The sequence below is a fragment of the Callospermophilus lateralis genome, chromosome 15, assembly GCF_048772815.1.
Source record: "Callospermophilus lateralis isolate mCalLat2 chromosome 15, mCalLat2.hap1, whole genome shotgun sequence".
Lineage (NCBI taxonomy): Eukaryota > Metazoa > Chordata > Mammalia > Rodentia > Sciuridae > Callospermophilus > Callospermophilus lateralis.
This window is the reverse complement of record NC_135319.1, coordinates 79,500,435-79,517,026: the sequence shown is the minus strand read 5'-3', so window position 1 is coordinate 79,517,026 and position 16,592 is coordinate 79,500,435. Positions and strand designations below refer to the sequence as shown.

Genomic DNA, 16,592 nt, shown 5'->3' with positions numbered 1-16,592 from the left:
CTTGGAGGCACAGACAAATGATGTAAATGAAAAGGGTTTAGAGTCCCCCACCCTATCCACACAAATGTGTCCCAGTGCACACCTCAAACCATGGACAGTACTGACCCTATGTATACTAGGATTTCTCCTATATATAGGAGCCTGATAAAGCTTAACTTATACATCAGGCCCAGTAAGAGAATAACAACAATTACTAAAAATAAAATGGAACAGTTATGAGATACTATAATAAATGTTATTTAAAACTTGTGAATTCCTGGGGTGGTGGCACATGCCTATAATCCTAGGGTTGGGGAGGCTGGGGCAGGAGAACTCAAGTTTGAGGTCAGCCTTAGCAACTTGGTAAGGCCAGAACAACTTAGAAAGACCCTGTTTAGGGAAATGGATGGCACTAGAGCAGATTATGCTTAGTGAAGCTAGCCAATCCCTAAAAAACAAATGCCAAATGTCTTCTTTGATATAATGAGAGCAACTATAAAACAGAGACATGAGGTGGGAGGGAAAGGGAGAGAAAAGGGAAATTGCATGGAAATGAAGGGAGACCCTCATTGCTATACAAAATTACATATAAGAGGTTGTGAGGGAAATGGGAAAATAAACAAGGAGAGAAATGAATTACAGTAGATGGGGTAGAGAGAGAAGATGGGAGGGGAGGGGAGGGGGGATAGTAGAGGATAGGAAAGGTAGCAGAATACAACAGTTACTAATAGGGCATTATGTAAAATTGTGGATGTGTAACCGATGTGATTCTGCAATCTGTATTTGGGGTAAAAATGGGAGTTCATAACCCACTTGAATCTAATGTATGAAATATGATATGTCAAGAGCTTTGTAATGTTTTGAACAACCAATAAAAAAAAATAAAATAAACTGGGATGAACATACTATAGCCAAAAAAAAAAAAAAAAGAAAGACCCTGTTTAAAAATAAAGACATAAAAGGGCTGGAATGTAGCTCAGTGGTCAAGCACCCCTGTTCAATCCCCATTACCAAGTTTTTTTAAAATAAAACGTATGAATTGTTTATTTCTGAAATTTTATATTTTCAGACTGTGGTTGACAGCAGATAACCGAAGCTATGAAATGAGAAACCACAGAGCAGTGGACTGCTGTACTTACTTCAAGGCTGTGTATACACACGCGTGTACACACACACACACACACACACACACACGTACACACACATATGCACACACACGTACACACACACACATGCACACACACATACACACACACTCTGGTGCATTTTAATACACATGATATGCACCAGGCGAACGCCTACCGCCTCCAGAGCCACCTTGCTTCATCAGTGGCCTATTTCACAGTTTCATCATCTTTGCTGTCAGGAAATTCTTTGTTTCCTTTACAGTTTTCTTACCAAAACAGAATCAAATAAAGCACCTTTGAAATGTATCGCTTGACTTCATAACCATGGGGTCAGGTTCCTCCTGCTCCCCTGTGGGTAAGTCAGCATGTGCTATTACCCTCTATTATTTACTGCTGACTGACTGCTCCCTGGTTTCTCAGAATCATCCCAAACACCACCTGAATGACCTAATTAAGGCTTTATAACTTGGTGAAGTCGACATTATTAATACCCCCATTTTATTAATGAGGAAACTGGGGCTTAGGGAAGTTAATTAACCTACCTACGGTTAATAGTGGTAATAAGCAGTCGGGCTGGGAGAATCTCCGACACCAAGAGTCCACGCTCCCAACCACTGGTATGATTTAATATTTCAAATAATAATTAGGAAGCCCCAACTGGAGACCGCCCTCCACATTCCTTCCACAGCCACACCCTAGAGAGAAGTGGAAAGGCACAGTCCTCTCTGGGTGGCTCTGTGTTGGTTGTAAGAGGAACATGCCTGGTGGTTGTCATTGTCCTAGGCAACTGTGCCAACAACTACCTAGTGCCTGAGAGCACACTACTCATACAAGAATTTAGATTTACTCCCTTTAAGACAATTAATTTCATGACTATTGCTAGTCATGCTTTCCACGACCTTCAATTATTTAGTAAATCACTGGATACCATCAAGTTTCCTTTATGCAGTTCACTGAGACCTCACTATCTGATGAGACTCTAGTCCTGAGTCTGTGACCTCTGGCCTGCAGGACTACACCTCACTCATTTCTAACTGGGTTCTGTGCCTCCAGTGTCTCCTGTTTCTCTCTATTTTGCTTTTGCCACACTTCACTGCCAGGGTAATCTCCTTTAAATAAACCTTCCCTATGAACCTGTGATTTGTCAATCAATACTGGCTTTCAAGGCAATCCCAAATATGCAAATCCTTCTCTCCATCCTTACCACTGATGTCTCTGTTGCCACCGTTCTCCTTCCTCGGCTGCTTCTTCTCTTAACTCTGTGGGTTCATTGTTCAAGTCCAATTCAAGGCCTTTCTCCTCTCTGCTGATATCCTGCTCTGTACTCTCCTCGTCTGTTTTCAGTAGAAATTCAACAGATGTTTGCAGAAATGAGTTATTGCTCCACTAAGCATCAACAGCTTTTTGGCAACAGCACTCACTGATACTGATGTATTGTCTTGTACCACTACAAATCTTTTTATATGTACATTTCTTGAACTCCCGTCTGAAGCTTCTTAAAGGCCTGGACTGTGCCTTTTGTGCCATGTATTGTTTCTTCACTCAAAAGGCACTGTGAATATTTGACAACTAACATATTCAAATTATATAGAATAAAATGACCTAGTCATCACCTTTCGATCATACTGCTAATTCTGTGAGCCAAAAGAATATTAATGACTTAATGATATCTGACCTCAAAGCCCTGTCCTTATGGATGCAATAATTTGGAGTTTGCTGAGGTTACTTTCCTTTTCCATGCCCCACCTTTTCTTCCCTAATGGAAGAATTGAAAATTCAAATAATTTCAAAGGACCTGAATATATGAATGCTAATTTATTAAAATTTCTGCCATTAATTATTAGATTATTTTCTAATGATATAAAATTAACTATCACATTATGTTGTTGCAAGTCAGTTTATCTGTCTTAACCATTCTTAAGATACGGAAAATTTCATTTCTAGCAAAAATCTTGGACAAAGTGACCTCAAACCTTTCTAACCATAAATGCTGGAGGTGGAGGGGAAGCATTAATTAAGCTTCCTCTTAGGTATAAATAGCTTGAAGAGAATATCAATTCCATCCTAACAGTGTGTAAAAACTAGAACTTCTTAAGCCTATCAGAAAGTTAAGGCAGCAAGATAAATTGAATTCAAAAGGGTGACAAGTCTCCCAAGGAGAGAGAGGGAAAATGAAATGTTTCACGTTTAGCAGAGTATACAGAAGAAAATGGCAGTCACAAAAGCAGGTATATTAGTCCTGATCCTTGAGAGAAACAGAATACCAACAAGACACGGATAGGCAGGTAGACAGATAGATAAAATAGCCTTTTTCTGATCTTGAAAAGCATTTCTTTCTTTTTTCTGTTTTTTTTTTTTTTTTTTTTCAGTTCTGGGGATTAAGCTCAGAAGTGTTCTACCTATGAGCTATATCCTAGTCCTTTTGAAATTTTATTTTGAAGCAGTGTCTTGCTATATTTCCCAGGCTGGCTTTGAACTTGCCATCTTCCTTCCTCTGCCTCCCGAGTGGCTGGGATTACAGGCATGCACTACTGTATCCAGTTCTCCCTTTTAAACAATTAAGTGCAATGTTAAGTGTAGGTTTTTCAGAAACGCTCTTCATCAGATTGGGAAAGTTTGACTGTTGCTAGCTATGGAGCATTTAGTAGGTGTGCTGGAGCTGCTTGCAGAGTCCAGTTCCTAATGTGCTGAGATTTGATCAGGAATGGGTTCTTGTTTGGTGTTTTTTCTACATCTACTCAGATGATCCCATGGTTTTTCTGTGTAATTTGTTGATATGGTGAATTACATCAACTATTGAACCTTGAGTGAACTTTGCATTCCCCAGTTAAACTCTGCTTAGTCCTCAGGCATTGTCCCTTTTTATACATTGTTTGCTTTGGTTTTCAAATCCTTTGTTTTGTTTCTGTGCATCTGAGAGATGCCTGCTTAACTTTTTTTGTAATCCTGGTCTTGTGCATGAGGGTTTTGTATAATGTCTATAATAGTTACAGTGATGTCTCCTCTTTCATTCCTGATATTGGTAATTTGTATCATTTTACTTCACTGATCTTTTCAAATGATCAATTTTTCCTTTACTGATTTTTACTATTGTTTTTTCTGATTTCTATTTTTCGTGTATATATTTCCGCTCTTTATTATTTTATTTCCTCTGATAGCTTTGGGTTAAATTTTCTCTTTTTCTAGTTTTTTGCTTTGTTGTGTTTTTGTTTTCGTTTTGAGATGGGGTCTTGCTATGTTTCCCAGGGTTGTCTTGAAATTCATGGGCTCAAGAGTTTCTCTTGTCTCAGTCTCCCTAGAAGCTGGGACTGTAAGCATGTAACACCACAGAAAGATTTTCTACTTTTTAAAAAACTTTCTTTTAGTGTTTTTTAAAAATTTGTTCTAACTAGTTATTCATGGCAGTAGAATGCTTTTTGACACACTGTACACAAATGGAACTTCTCATTCCTCTGGCTATACGTGGTGCTGACTCATACCAGTAGGGTAACTACTTTTCTAATTTTTAAGTGCAAACTTAGGTCACTTTCTTCTTATCAAACATAAGCATTTGATACTATTAATTTTTCTTTGAATACTGCTTCTACTGTGTCTCATGAATTGCAAGTTGCAGTTCAATTTAATTTCCATTGTGATATCTCCCTTCACCCATTAGTTATTTAGAAGTTTGTCATTTAACTTCTGAGTATTGGAGGATTTCCCAGATAGTTCTGTAATTAGTTTCTTGTTTCATTTCATTGTGGTCAGAGACCATAAAATACATGAATATAAATCATATGATTTAAATTCTTAGAACTTTATTAAACACTTGCTTTATGAGATAGAGATGGTCTATCTTGCATGTACATTTGTTAAAACCCTGTTTTTGCTGTTGTTGGGTGGATCATTCAGGTCATTTGGTTGCTTGTGTTCAAGTTTCCCATTGTATCACTTGTTTTTTTGGTTTTTTTTTTTTGTTTTTTTTTGGTCTACCTGGTCTACCAGTCACAGGGGAGGGAACTGATTTCTCCAGCTCTAATGGTGAATTTGTTTATTTCGCCTTTCAGTTCTGTACTTAGTATTACTGTGTATTTGGAGGCTCTATTATTAGGAAACTATACATTTAAGATTTGGAATAGTGATATCTCTGGTGTGCTTCACAAAAGCAAACTCCAAACCTCTCTGGAAAGATACTCTGGACCCAAGTACACAGTTTTCTCATAATTAACTATGAGTTAACTCATAATCCAACTCTGCAACATCAAGGACACAATTTTGCCTTGGTTGAGAATTAGGAGATTTGAAAAATATTAGCGCACACTCCCTAAAAATGTCAGGTAACTAAACAGAACTATTGGACCAGTAGACAATAGGACTAAATAGACCAACAGACCAGGCAATCAGACTAAATAAATAAAATACATACCCCCCCCACACCCCAACACTCTAAAAAAACAGGGAAAAGCTTATTAAAACCACAATGTGATTAACTAAACACCCACCTAAATGGCCAAAATGTTAAATACTTAGTGCTGGTGGGTGTGAGGAACCACCAGAATGCGCACACACTGCTAGAACAGTAACTTTGAAAAACTGCTCTGGTACCAACTAAAGCTTAACCCATCTATAGTTTAAAACCTAGATTTCATTATTAGAAATGTCCAACTTCAATGTGTGCATATTTTTACCAGGAGATCAGTACTAGATCACTTATAGATCCCAAACTGAAAGCTAGTGAAGTGCCAGCCTATCATTCAGAAAAATGAATAAACAGGGGTAATACTAAATACAATGGAATATTAAGCAATAGTGAGAATTACTAGCTTATGACTATAGGCAGCTGTTATAAACCAAATGCCTGTCTCCCTCTAAAGTTCCTATGTTGAAGTCCCAGCGCCCAGTGTTATGGGTAGGAGGCAGGGTCTTTGAGAAGCAATTAAGTTTAGGTGAGTTCATGAGGCTAGAGCCCTCATAATGGGATCAGTGCCCTGTAAGAGGAAGAGACAGAAGAGCTTCCTCTCTCTGCCACATTAAGACACAGTGAGAAGGTAATTATCCGCAAGCCAGGAAGAAACCCTTCACCAAGAACCTGACCTTGCCAGCACCCTGAAATTGTATTTCCCATTCTCCAGCATTTTGAGAAATAAATGTCCGCTGATTAAGCCACCCACTGTGGTACTTTGTTATAAGCACTCTGAGCTAAGACAGTAACATAAAATGGAAGAACCTTATAACTGTAACTTTGAACTGGGAGCAGTGGTGCAAGCTTGAAATCCCAGTTGTGCAGGGGGCTGAAGCAAGTTCAAGGCCAGCCTGGGCAACTACTTAGTGAGATCCTGCCTCAATAAAAAATGAAAAGGGCTGGGGATGTAGCTTAGTGGTAGAGGGAATCTGGTTCAATGCCCATAAAGCAAACAGACCAAAAACAAAAAATAAAACAAAAAAAACAAGCATAACATTGGGAAAAGAAGCCAGGCATGAATACTATTTATATAAAGCACAAGATTGGCAACATTAATGATCTATAATGCTAGAAGGGGTTATCCTTGTGGGGGGTAGGAGTGGTAACTGGTGATTGGAAAAGAGCTTCTAGAGGGCTTGGGGAGAGGGACTAGTAATGATCTGTTTCTTGATTTAGTTGCTGGTTACACGTTTGATTTGCGAAAAAAAAATAATGCTATATATTTATGATATGTGTGATTTTTTGGTATAACTAATAAAAAGATTTTAAAAAAGTTTACCAAACCCCTACTGAAAGAATAAGACAACACACAAAAAGATTTTGAAAAACAGTTAATGTTCTAGGAATAAAAATAAAACACAATAGCCACTGAAATAGAGTTGTTAAACAGTAAATAAAAATAGCAGAAGAAGGAATTCTTTATTTGGAAAGAAGATTTGAGGAAATTTCCCAGGATGAGGAATAGTGGGATAAAGAGATGAAAAATATGAAAGAGTAATTAGACACAGACTAAAATGTGAAGATATAAATAGGACTACTAGCTGGAAGAGACGTGATATGCAAAGAAATGAAAATTTTCCAGAATTGATGAACAAGATGAAGACTCAGTTTCATGAGGAATGAGTTCCTGAACAGAATAAATACAAATGACCTACACTCAGAACCCCAATATTTGACTGCTGGAAAAATTCTTAGAGAAAAGTTTGTCTCCTTTGTTTTAAAGATGGACAAATTGAGGCCTAAAATGATTAAGGACTTTGCATAGAAATGAAGAGCAGATTAAGACAGAGAGAAAAATAATCTGATATACTGAATTTTAAAAGTAATGGATAAAAGAGTAAAATACTTTTCTGACTTAAACCTTCCTACTGGCATCACTGTTGAAAACAGCAATCTGAAAATATTCTCTTCAAAGAATTTAATTCACAAGTTGACAAATGAAGGTGTGACTGATTTGAGTGTCATGTAACAAGTGTTTGACAATGACATAAAATGAACCAGCAGGGCAAACTAGCGCTGCTCACACACACCTTAAAGAAAGAAAATTTCAATACAATCCTATTTAAATTTTAAGTACAAGGCTATTATGACGACTTCAGAGCCTAAACTTCATACTTATTATCCTCTATTTAATAAATGTCTTAACATTATAGAGTGCTTTTGAATCACATCTTCTATTTTATACCTCAAAAGGTCAACTGCTTGCTTTCTTTGAAAACAGAACAATCCACCACGTAATTGAACCTCTATATGCCCATTGTAAGTCCAATACAAATTTCAAACTGGTCAGAGTCATAAGATGTACTGAAGACTTGACATAAAGCACTCTTAGCAGAATCATTTCTGATGATGAGCCAGTGGCTTGTCTTGATTCAAGTATTTGAGAGGAAAAGATCTGGTCAGTATAAGACACTGTGAGTTTAGCTCTTACTCACATTTCTCAATCTTGAATTTATCGACAGCAGATTTCTATTATTTTAATGCTCAAGGATTTAAAGATTTTTTTTTTTAGTTGTAGATGGACACAATACCTTAATTTTATTTATTTATTTTTATGTGGTGCTGAGGATCGAACCCAGTGCCTCTTGTGTGCAAGACAAGTGCTCTACCTCTGAGCTAAAACCCCAGCCTTAGGGCTTAGGGACTTTAAGACCACAAATAAAATAATTCTAAAGCCACTTTGTTGGTCTTAGGTTAGGTCAATATTTTTCAGTAATATAAAAGGCTTAAAGTGTCCAAAATGTAGAGATTTGGTATATTCCAGGTTAAGACATTTTTAAGAATTTCTAATTTATCTTTTGCTTATAAGAAAAATAACTGTATTATGGTATGAAGCCTTAGGCCTGAAATATATGAGACATAAATACTTCTTTAATATTTTTGATTAAAATGGTGGTGGGGAGAGAGCTGGTACTTAAATTCCAGACTGGATGAATCTTGAATGTTTCAGAGCATCTCTATTAGTTTTAGCTACTTGTGAGAGTTATAATATTTTAAAGTTTCAGTAAAATTTAACCCTTAATACTTAACACACCTGATGATGATAAAAGAGAATGAATTCATAAAATAAGTTAGCAAATCTAGACAGCAAAATAAAAAAAAAGGCTTAAGGTTTACAAAAGTCATGATAAACATTTTTATCAACCTTTTACTGCATAAATAACTCATACAGATCAAGAAACCATTAAGACATTTATTTATCTAGATGTACAAAGTATGCAGGTAATCACACAAAAGCAATTTAGAGAAACTTTGATTTTTCTCTTATTAAGTCAAATAATTTCACTGAATAATCCCACTCTGAGAATTTATCTTCATAAAACAAAACAATTCAAGTATTTTGTCATAGGAAAATGATTCAAACAAATTATGAGTAGGTAGGAATATGATTACAATAATCACTATCAAAACTAAATATGGATAATATCAAATAAAAATTTTCAATAAAAAAACTATAGGTGCCTGCCGGACATGGTGGTCACAGTGATGTCAACTACTCAAGAGGCTGAGGCAGGAGGACCATAAGTTCAAGGATAGCCTAGGCAACTTAGCGAGACTCTGTCTCAAAATAAAAACTAAAAAGGTTGTTGCAGAAGCATCTGGACTTTGAGGAATTGCGCCAGGCCCATCTCTGTGTACTTGCATCCAACTGTAATGAGCCTATGTATGTCAAATTGGTAGAGGCCCTTTGTGCTGAACACCAAATCAATCTAATTAAGGTCGATGACAACAAGAAACTAGGAGAATGGGTAGGACTCTGTAAAATTGACCGAGAGGGCAAGCCCCGTAAAGTGGTTGGTTGCAGTTGTGTAGTTGTTAAGGATTATGGCAAAGAATCTCAGGCCAAGGATGTCATCGAAGAGTACTTCAAATGCAAGAAATGAGCAAATAAATTTTTCGTTCACATTCGAAAAAAAAAGGGCTGGGGGTATAGCTCAGTGGAGGAGGGCCCCTGTGTTTTTTTTTCAAAGTAGTATAGGTGACTTAAGACTAATTATCTGAACAAAAAGGAAAAAATAGTATTATAAAAATCAAACTTTGAAAGTTAGTGCATTAGGATGGTAAGGACTAGAGGTAATTTTTCTATTTGGGAAAATTTTCTTCAATGTTTTCAATATAAAATAAAAGGACTGGCTATCATTTTTAGAAGTTATTTCCTTCTCAAATAATCTTGACATTTTCCTAATCAGTAAATTGTACATGTCAATTTTTAAGATGGAAAAAAAAAGCAGAACTACCTCATCCATATTCTAAAACTGAAACATCCCCCAATTTGGACTTTGGCAATGAATGAAAACATATTGTAACCTATGCCACTCTTAACAGGCAGAGGTAGCCACTGTCACCTTTGGTTGACACAAATTGTAGAGTACTACAAATGAATAAGTAAAATAATAAATTTTCAATTTATAAATTTATGTGTTTGTCATTTTATGTTAATGCAGCAAGGTATCAATATGCTCAGTTTTGGGTCTCATACTAAGAATTAGTTTTAATATTTTCATTTCAAATGTTGCCAATATGCTGAAGATGCTTTACTGAAGCACCTAACTTTGTATATTAACCACATATAGATAAACCACAAATGAAATCACTTTAAATTTAAATGTTAAAATGCTGAGTTGCAAGCAGGCAACCACCTTTAAGAAGAAAGGTAATCAATAAAAATCCCAAAATTTTATGAAATTTTATATTATGAAAATTTATTTTATGAAATCTCAAATTTTATGAAATTTAAAATTTTCCTTTTGAAATTATATTTGAGTAAATGAAGAGGAAATTAAACATTTCTGCATATCAGTTGCATAATACATTACATTCTCAACAAAATTATGAAGGATGCATTACATAAAATTTACTATTTTGTAATTTTCAAAATTATGGGAAAGAGGGATTTGTAACTTTCCAGTTATTTGAACAAAAACATTTTAGAATCACTATTTTTAAGTATTTGGAGCAGAAGGCATCAGCTGGAATGTACAGGGCAGCTATCTCCAAGTCTATAAACTTCACTATAAAGAGCAAACCACTGAAGAAACCAGAGAGAGAGAGAGAGAGAGAGAGAGAGAGAAATAAAATTTAAAGATCAGAGAAAACCTTAACTTAAGATACAGGTCTGTAGTTTAAATTTTAAAAATTATGTTACTTAGTAATTTGGCACAAAGTAGTTGATTGGGTTGATGAAATCACCAAAAAAAAGAGAGCACATAGCTGCACAAAGCTATTGGAGGAGGAGCTATCTTGGACTCTAACGGAAGAGAAATTAATTCAATATTAGTTTTTTTTTACATATTGTAAGTGGTAGCAGCAATGATTGGTTCATTTACAAATATTTATTATAAAACTTTATTCATTTCTAAGATCTAAACACACACAGCAAATACTAGGTGAGTACAGTCTTTTTAAGGAAATGTTTTTAAATAACAAACTCTCCAAAGGCAAGGAGGAGTTCAGTAATAGCCATTTCAGAGTTAGAGAATTCTTAAACAATGAAGCCACATGGAAATCCAAATAAAATCAAAATCACATTTAATGATGTTACTCAGACACGTAGCTCATAAATCTTTGCTTAGAAAATCAGTTCAGCTTTTTCATAGAAAAAGGCTGAAGAAATCAAACTCAGCATCAATATCCTGATTCCAATCAAATTCATATTTTAATATAAAAATATCTTAAAAGAACAATTGATAGTATAGAAAAGAATTGAACAAGTGCAACTCCATTCATAATGTATAGTAAATAAGTTGTAGGCTATAGAAACTAAATGATGGTCATTTTTATTCATGAAAAAAAAAAAAAGAAGAAGTAGTAGTTAGAAGAACCGGTTGTCCCTTGCACGTAGCTTGTCATTCTGCATCTACAAACAGGATTCAAATGTCAACCAGGAAATGATGATATTCTCAGGTCAACTTCAGAATGTCTTATTAACATCATCTTCCCCCTTTGTCTCATTTAGAGTCATATATTCACAGCTCAAAATCTGCTCATTAGACTCTTCAGGTTTTGATTTTTTAAGTGTCAGCTCTGCTGGCAGAAGAGACGAGCAATGCTCAAGAGACTGTGCAACATCATCAATTGTCCATTTGTCCTCAGGGAGGGCATGTTCTTCTAGTGTAAATGGCCCCTGTTTGGTTCGGGTAAGCTCTAGTACATTGGCACAGGAAGAGAGCTCTACAGCAACAAAAGGTGAAAATTCCATAAGATGAGTGTTTCAGTATTTCACAATCTACAATCTTTCAAAAGACAAAAGAACTTGACTCAAACCTCTCAAAACCATCCCTAAAGCTGAACTATAAGTAAACCAGTAAGAGCCAAGACCCCTGAGATAAACAAATAATTAAGTAGCAAAACAATATAATAACTCATGAACTGCTTTAAAGTCTACAAAAAACTGGCACATATTTATTTTTATTCAATTCATGAAGCAACCTCATGAGGTCAATTTTACCCTTACTTTGCACAGGAGATATACTATTCTAGTGTTGTAACTGCCGGGAAAAGCAGAGCCAGAATCACAACTTCCTGGTGGTTTGTGAGACTATGGTTTCCAGGATTTTTTTTTTTTAATGTGATTTGCATCAATAAATATAACTTTTAGGAGGATACGTCTTTTTTTTCTGATATCTACTTGGATTTAAAATGTTTTGTACTTAAAAAAACATTGGCTCTTGCATTCATTACTCCTGCCTTCATCTGCCATTCCTTTCTCTTCCTGTCCCATCACAAGTCCCTCACTATAGCTGCAGAGGATGGTAATTCCATGCTAGAAACTGACAATGCTCCCAAGGCTGAAAGCAGTAAGAGCTCAGTTCCACAGGCCAGTACTCAGAAATATGAAAAATAGAAAATTCCCTCTTCCCATCAAAAAGGAATATTACTCTCTAAATGATGATTCATAATTCATTTTTCTGCTTACCTTTGCCAATGTCACTGACCAAGCTTCTGATATAAAAACCTCCTCCACATTCAACATCTGGAATGTTAACAGTGACATGGTAAATTGCTAACCTCCTATGAAATCCACTTTACATAGAAATGATGCCCCTAAACAAGTGTAAAAAATGCACTATGCAAACCATTGAGTGATAAAATATTTATGTGCTGAAACATAAATTATTCATCCTGCAGCATATGTGTTTGTGAGATTGAAAAGTCAAAGTGTGGAGAAAGCAAACAGCAGAAACTCATGAACACATTTTAAATTAACTGGCGAGTCATACCACTTTAATACCTCAGCCTTGTTCCCTTAATAGGTTTTAAATAGTTAGAAATCTCGGTTTTGCTGTCATGAAATACAGACATTAAAAATACTTTCAGATACATGAACCTTGTTCATTTATTAGGTTTTAAATGGTTAGAAATATCAGCTTTGCTCCCATGAGCTGTAGATATTTAAAACCTTTCAGATATGTAAGTTCAAAAAAATATAACCAACAAACCAAGCAACAAAGAAATCCTTTCACAATGATAAGAATCATGTTTGTGTACTATACTATACTCAGAAAACTCAGGATAAGTAAATGTTATTTTTGAAATATTTTTGAAAAAAATCACAACATAACTTGAAATTACACAAAGTCCTAGGACTGACTGAATATCTAATCAGCTTGTTAGCATAGCATTTACAAGTTCATCGGTGGAGAGCAGGGGTTTGCTTCATTTCATTATCTTCAAGATATACCGAAAAGAGCTGCCGCATTTCTACACAAAAGGACTACATTCTTGCTGTTTCTAATATCAAGGCAGGAATACAGCCATCAGGGAAATTAATAAAAATTCCCCACCTCGAGATTTTAATTATTCTTCTTTCTTTCCCCCCATGAACTAATGGTTGGGGACACTGATAAAATACAAAGGAGCACCAGGATGGAATCGAGGTGGGCTGACATTTTTTGCATTATATCTGACTTCGGTGAAAGACAACTCTTTGGCCTACTGCAGTCTTGAGTCAAAGAAATAAGGCATTTATGACATATGAAGTCAGAAAAATAGGAATTTTCTTATTTTTGTAAACAATACTCACTCTGCCAGGCCAGCTGTTGCATTTTCAGTGAATGGAGCAAAATACTTTTCAGTGTGATTTTTTTTTTTCATTATTTGTCAGTTTACAATCAAGGTACTTAAGAAAATGAGTTTCTTTAACTATATAATACCACATTCTGCAGAAACCTAATACACATTAAATAATAATGCCAATGACAAAAAGCAACAAAGTTTAGGAATAAAGGTTTTGGAAAGTTATTTCTAAAAGGAATCCTAACTATATGAAATTCATGGTGGGATCAATGTCAGAGAGCTTGAGCATCAAGAACTACATCTCCTGATACTTCACAGCTCTTAGGTGCTCAGGACTTTACCTACAACTTGCTGCAGCCAGGAAACACATAAAATTTCTAAACAACAAAAACTAGCTTTTTAGTTTATTTCAAATCTGAATTACATATTCAAATTGATGGCCTGAATTAAAATGTGACCATGTTGTCAAAGATACATTTTGCCTTATCTGCTTCTTCCATATTTTCAGGATCTTTAGTAGTAACTTACAGGAAACAAAGGGCGGGGGGGGGGGGGGAATGAGTCCATTCTTAAAATTTGTTTTTGTCCAAAAGCTAAAAATATTTTATTAAAGGATAAAATTCTTTAATAAAGAATTTTTTTCTTTATTAAAGAATATTAAGAGGACAAATTGACATCTATTCTAAAACCAAATGTATCAGCAGTAGTCAAAAATGGAAAGAAAAGCATTCCATAAGGTAAAAATTTTAAGTCTAAAACATTGAAGATATATACTGTTTTCTCCATAGAGAGCTTTTTCTCTCTTTTTGCAGTACTGGGGATGAAACCCAGGGCCTTGGACAGGCTAGGCAGTGCTCTAAACTGAGCCACATCCCCAGACCTTCTCCAGAGGGATGGATCTAAGGTATGCTACTTCCAATTTAATAGCAAGATGACATCCTATAACATGAAAAACTCAGCCTAGTGAAAAAGACATTTCTGAACCTTCATGTAGGTTGAGGTATCTCATTAAATATGTAACCAAATCACAACCTTTCATAAATTCAAAATTTAAGAAGAATCTCCAAAAACATAGGGAACCATTAGAATTATTGAATAGCAACTAAATATAAATAAAGGTACAGTAAATACAAATGATTTCAGATTTCTCCATCTTACCTAATGTGAAAAATGGCGGCTGGAAATTTTGAAGGGAGATACTGTATACAGTTACTGGCCTGGCAGGTTTTGCTTCTACTACTTCACCTCGCTTCATTAAAGTTGAAAGTCTCTGTCCATCTTTCTTTAATGCAGAATAGCTTACAAGATAAGAGAGGGAGAGAGGGAGGGAATAAGAGAGGACGATCTGAGGGAGATTGAGAGAGAATGAGAGATGGTAATTCCATATGATGGCATGAAAAGAAAAATATCTAGCAGCCCTTTAAAGTGAAAAGCCCTTCTAAAACTTGAACTGTTTTTTCTTCCAACCCACTCCAAAATGTTTTCAGGGATAAAGCTCCTAAATATCTTAGAGGCTAATTTGAGCCCATTCTGGCATTCAATGAGCCCTTCTTTAACGATCTTCCTGGAGATGGGCTATTCATACATTCCCTTCCCTAGTCTCTTTCTATGTCAAGGGCACAAGGAACTCAGTAGTAGCCTCTGGTCATAATGATCTCAGATAAATTTCCTTGAAATAATTTCTACTATAATAAATTTCACTTTATATTAAAGTTATCAGTGTTTCTAAAAAGCTTATAAGCATAAACTCTACTTCATATATTTTAGCTTTATGTAATAAAATTTTATTAGGTCACAAAATCCTTGGATAGTCAGAGCAAAGAAAATCTAAAATGGTCCTTATAAGTTTAATTCAGTTTAACAATGGCCTAAGTTAATTTTTATTCAGGCCTTATTAAAATTTTTAAAGTTTTACATTTGAGGAAATATATGAAAAACCATTTTTCCATAGGTAGTTCAACATTCTTAAAAAGAGGGGAAAAAAGACTTAAAAATGCAATATGAATACAAAATTCTAAAATAACTCTTAGTAACTTATCCTGACTCAACCTCAGTCATTTAAAAAAAAAAAAAAAAAGTGATTTGCCTGAAATGGTCACACGTGTACAAATATGGTTAAGTGGTGCTATGACTCTTCCAAATTTAAAAGTTGAAATCCTAAGTACCAGTATTATGGTATTAGAAAGCAGGACCTTTCGGATGGTAACTAGATCACAGAGCATAGCCCTCCCAGAAGGGGTCACTGCCCTTACCAAAGAGGCCCCAGACAGCTGTCTTGCCCCTTCATTGTGAGAACACAGTAAGAAGGCACTGGCTATGAGAAAGTTGGCCCTCACCAACAGCTGAACCAGGAGTGCCTTATCTTGAACTTCTCAGCATCCAAAATTGTGAGAAATAATTTCTGCTGTTTCTAAGCTATAGTTTATATTTTGTTATAGCAACCTGAATGAACCGAGTGGTAAAGCAAAATATTTATATTTTTAGTATAACTGTCATCTGTTCCATTTGTCATAGAGAAAAATTCTAGGCCCCAAAGGAATGGGCCTAACTTCTGAGAGGCAGTGCATATTAGCACAACTCTGATGCTCTCCGCACGGTCCTTCATGGCAATTTCTGGAAAAAGACATCTCTGAGCAGCAGAACTGCCTTGATATCTGTAGACAGAATTGGAAAGGCTGATAAAAACACAAACAGCCCAGATGCTAGACTGTGGAACACCCAAGGACAGGAGACCACGCCACACTACCTCCTAGACAGAGCTTCACGTGAGTCTAAATCTGGCTCACCTTTACACGATCATTCCCTATGGCAGATTTAAAATCTGCCTTGCCATGTAACAAAAGGAATCCCATTCTAGTTTAGAGCGATGTTAAGCAGTGGAAAGTAATTTAAACACTTAATCAAATCAATAATTGAACTCACAGAGGGGGTACTTGCATTATTGTCCCAGTAAATTTCTGTAGTATGCCTTCCATATCTTCTTGTGTTATTTTATCTGCCAAAAATGAACAACAACAACAAAAAGTGAT

The 16,592-nt window shown here is 35.6% G+C and overlaps 1 protein-coding gene across 1 annotated transcript in view; it reads right to left on the bottom strand.

Annotated features, from left to right (window-relative positions):
- Positions 1-11,059: 11,059 nt before the first annotated feature.
- Positions 11,060-16,592, bottom strand: part of Trub1 (TruB pseudouridine synthase family member 1) — a 28,842-nt gene continuing 23,309 nt past the window's right edge. Inside the window, exons 5-8 of the mRNA XM_076834458.1 lie at positions 16,486-16,558; positions 14,722-14,861; positions 12,464-12,520; positions 11,060-11,718 (exon numbers count right to left, since the gene is read on the bottom strand). Of these exons, the coding sequence (XP_076690573.1) occupies positions 11,459-11,718; positions 12,464-12,520; positions 14,722-14,861; positions 16,486-16,558 (530 nt within the window). The 3' untranslated portion in view covers positions 11,060-11,458. The remainder of the gene's footprint in view (positions 11,719-12,463; positions 12,521-14,721; positions 14,862-16,485; positions 16,559-16,592) is intronic.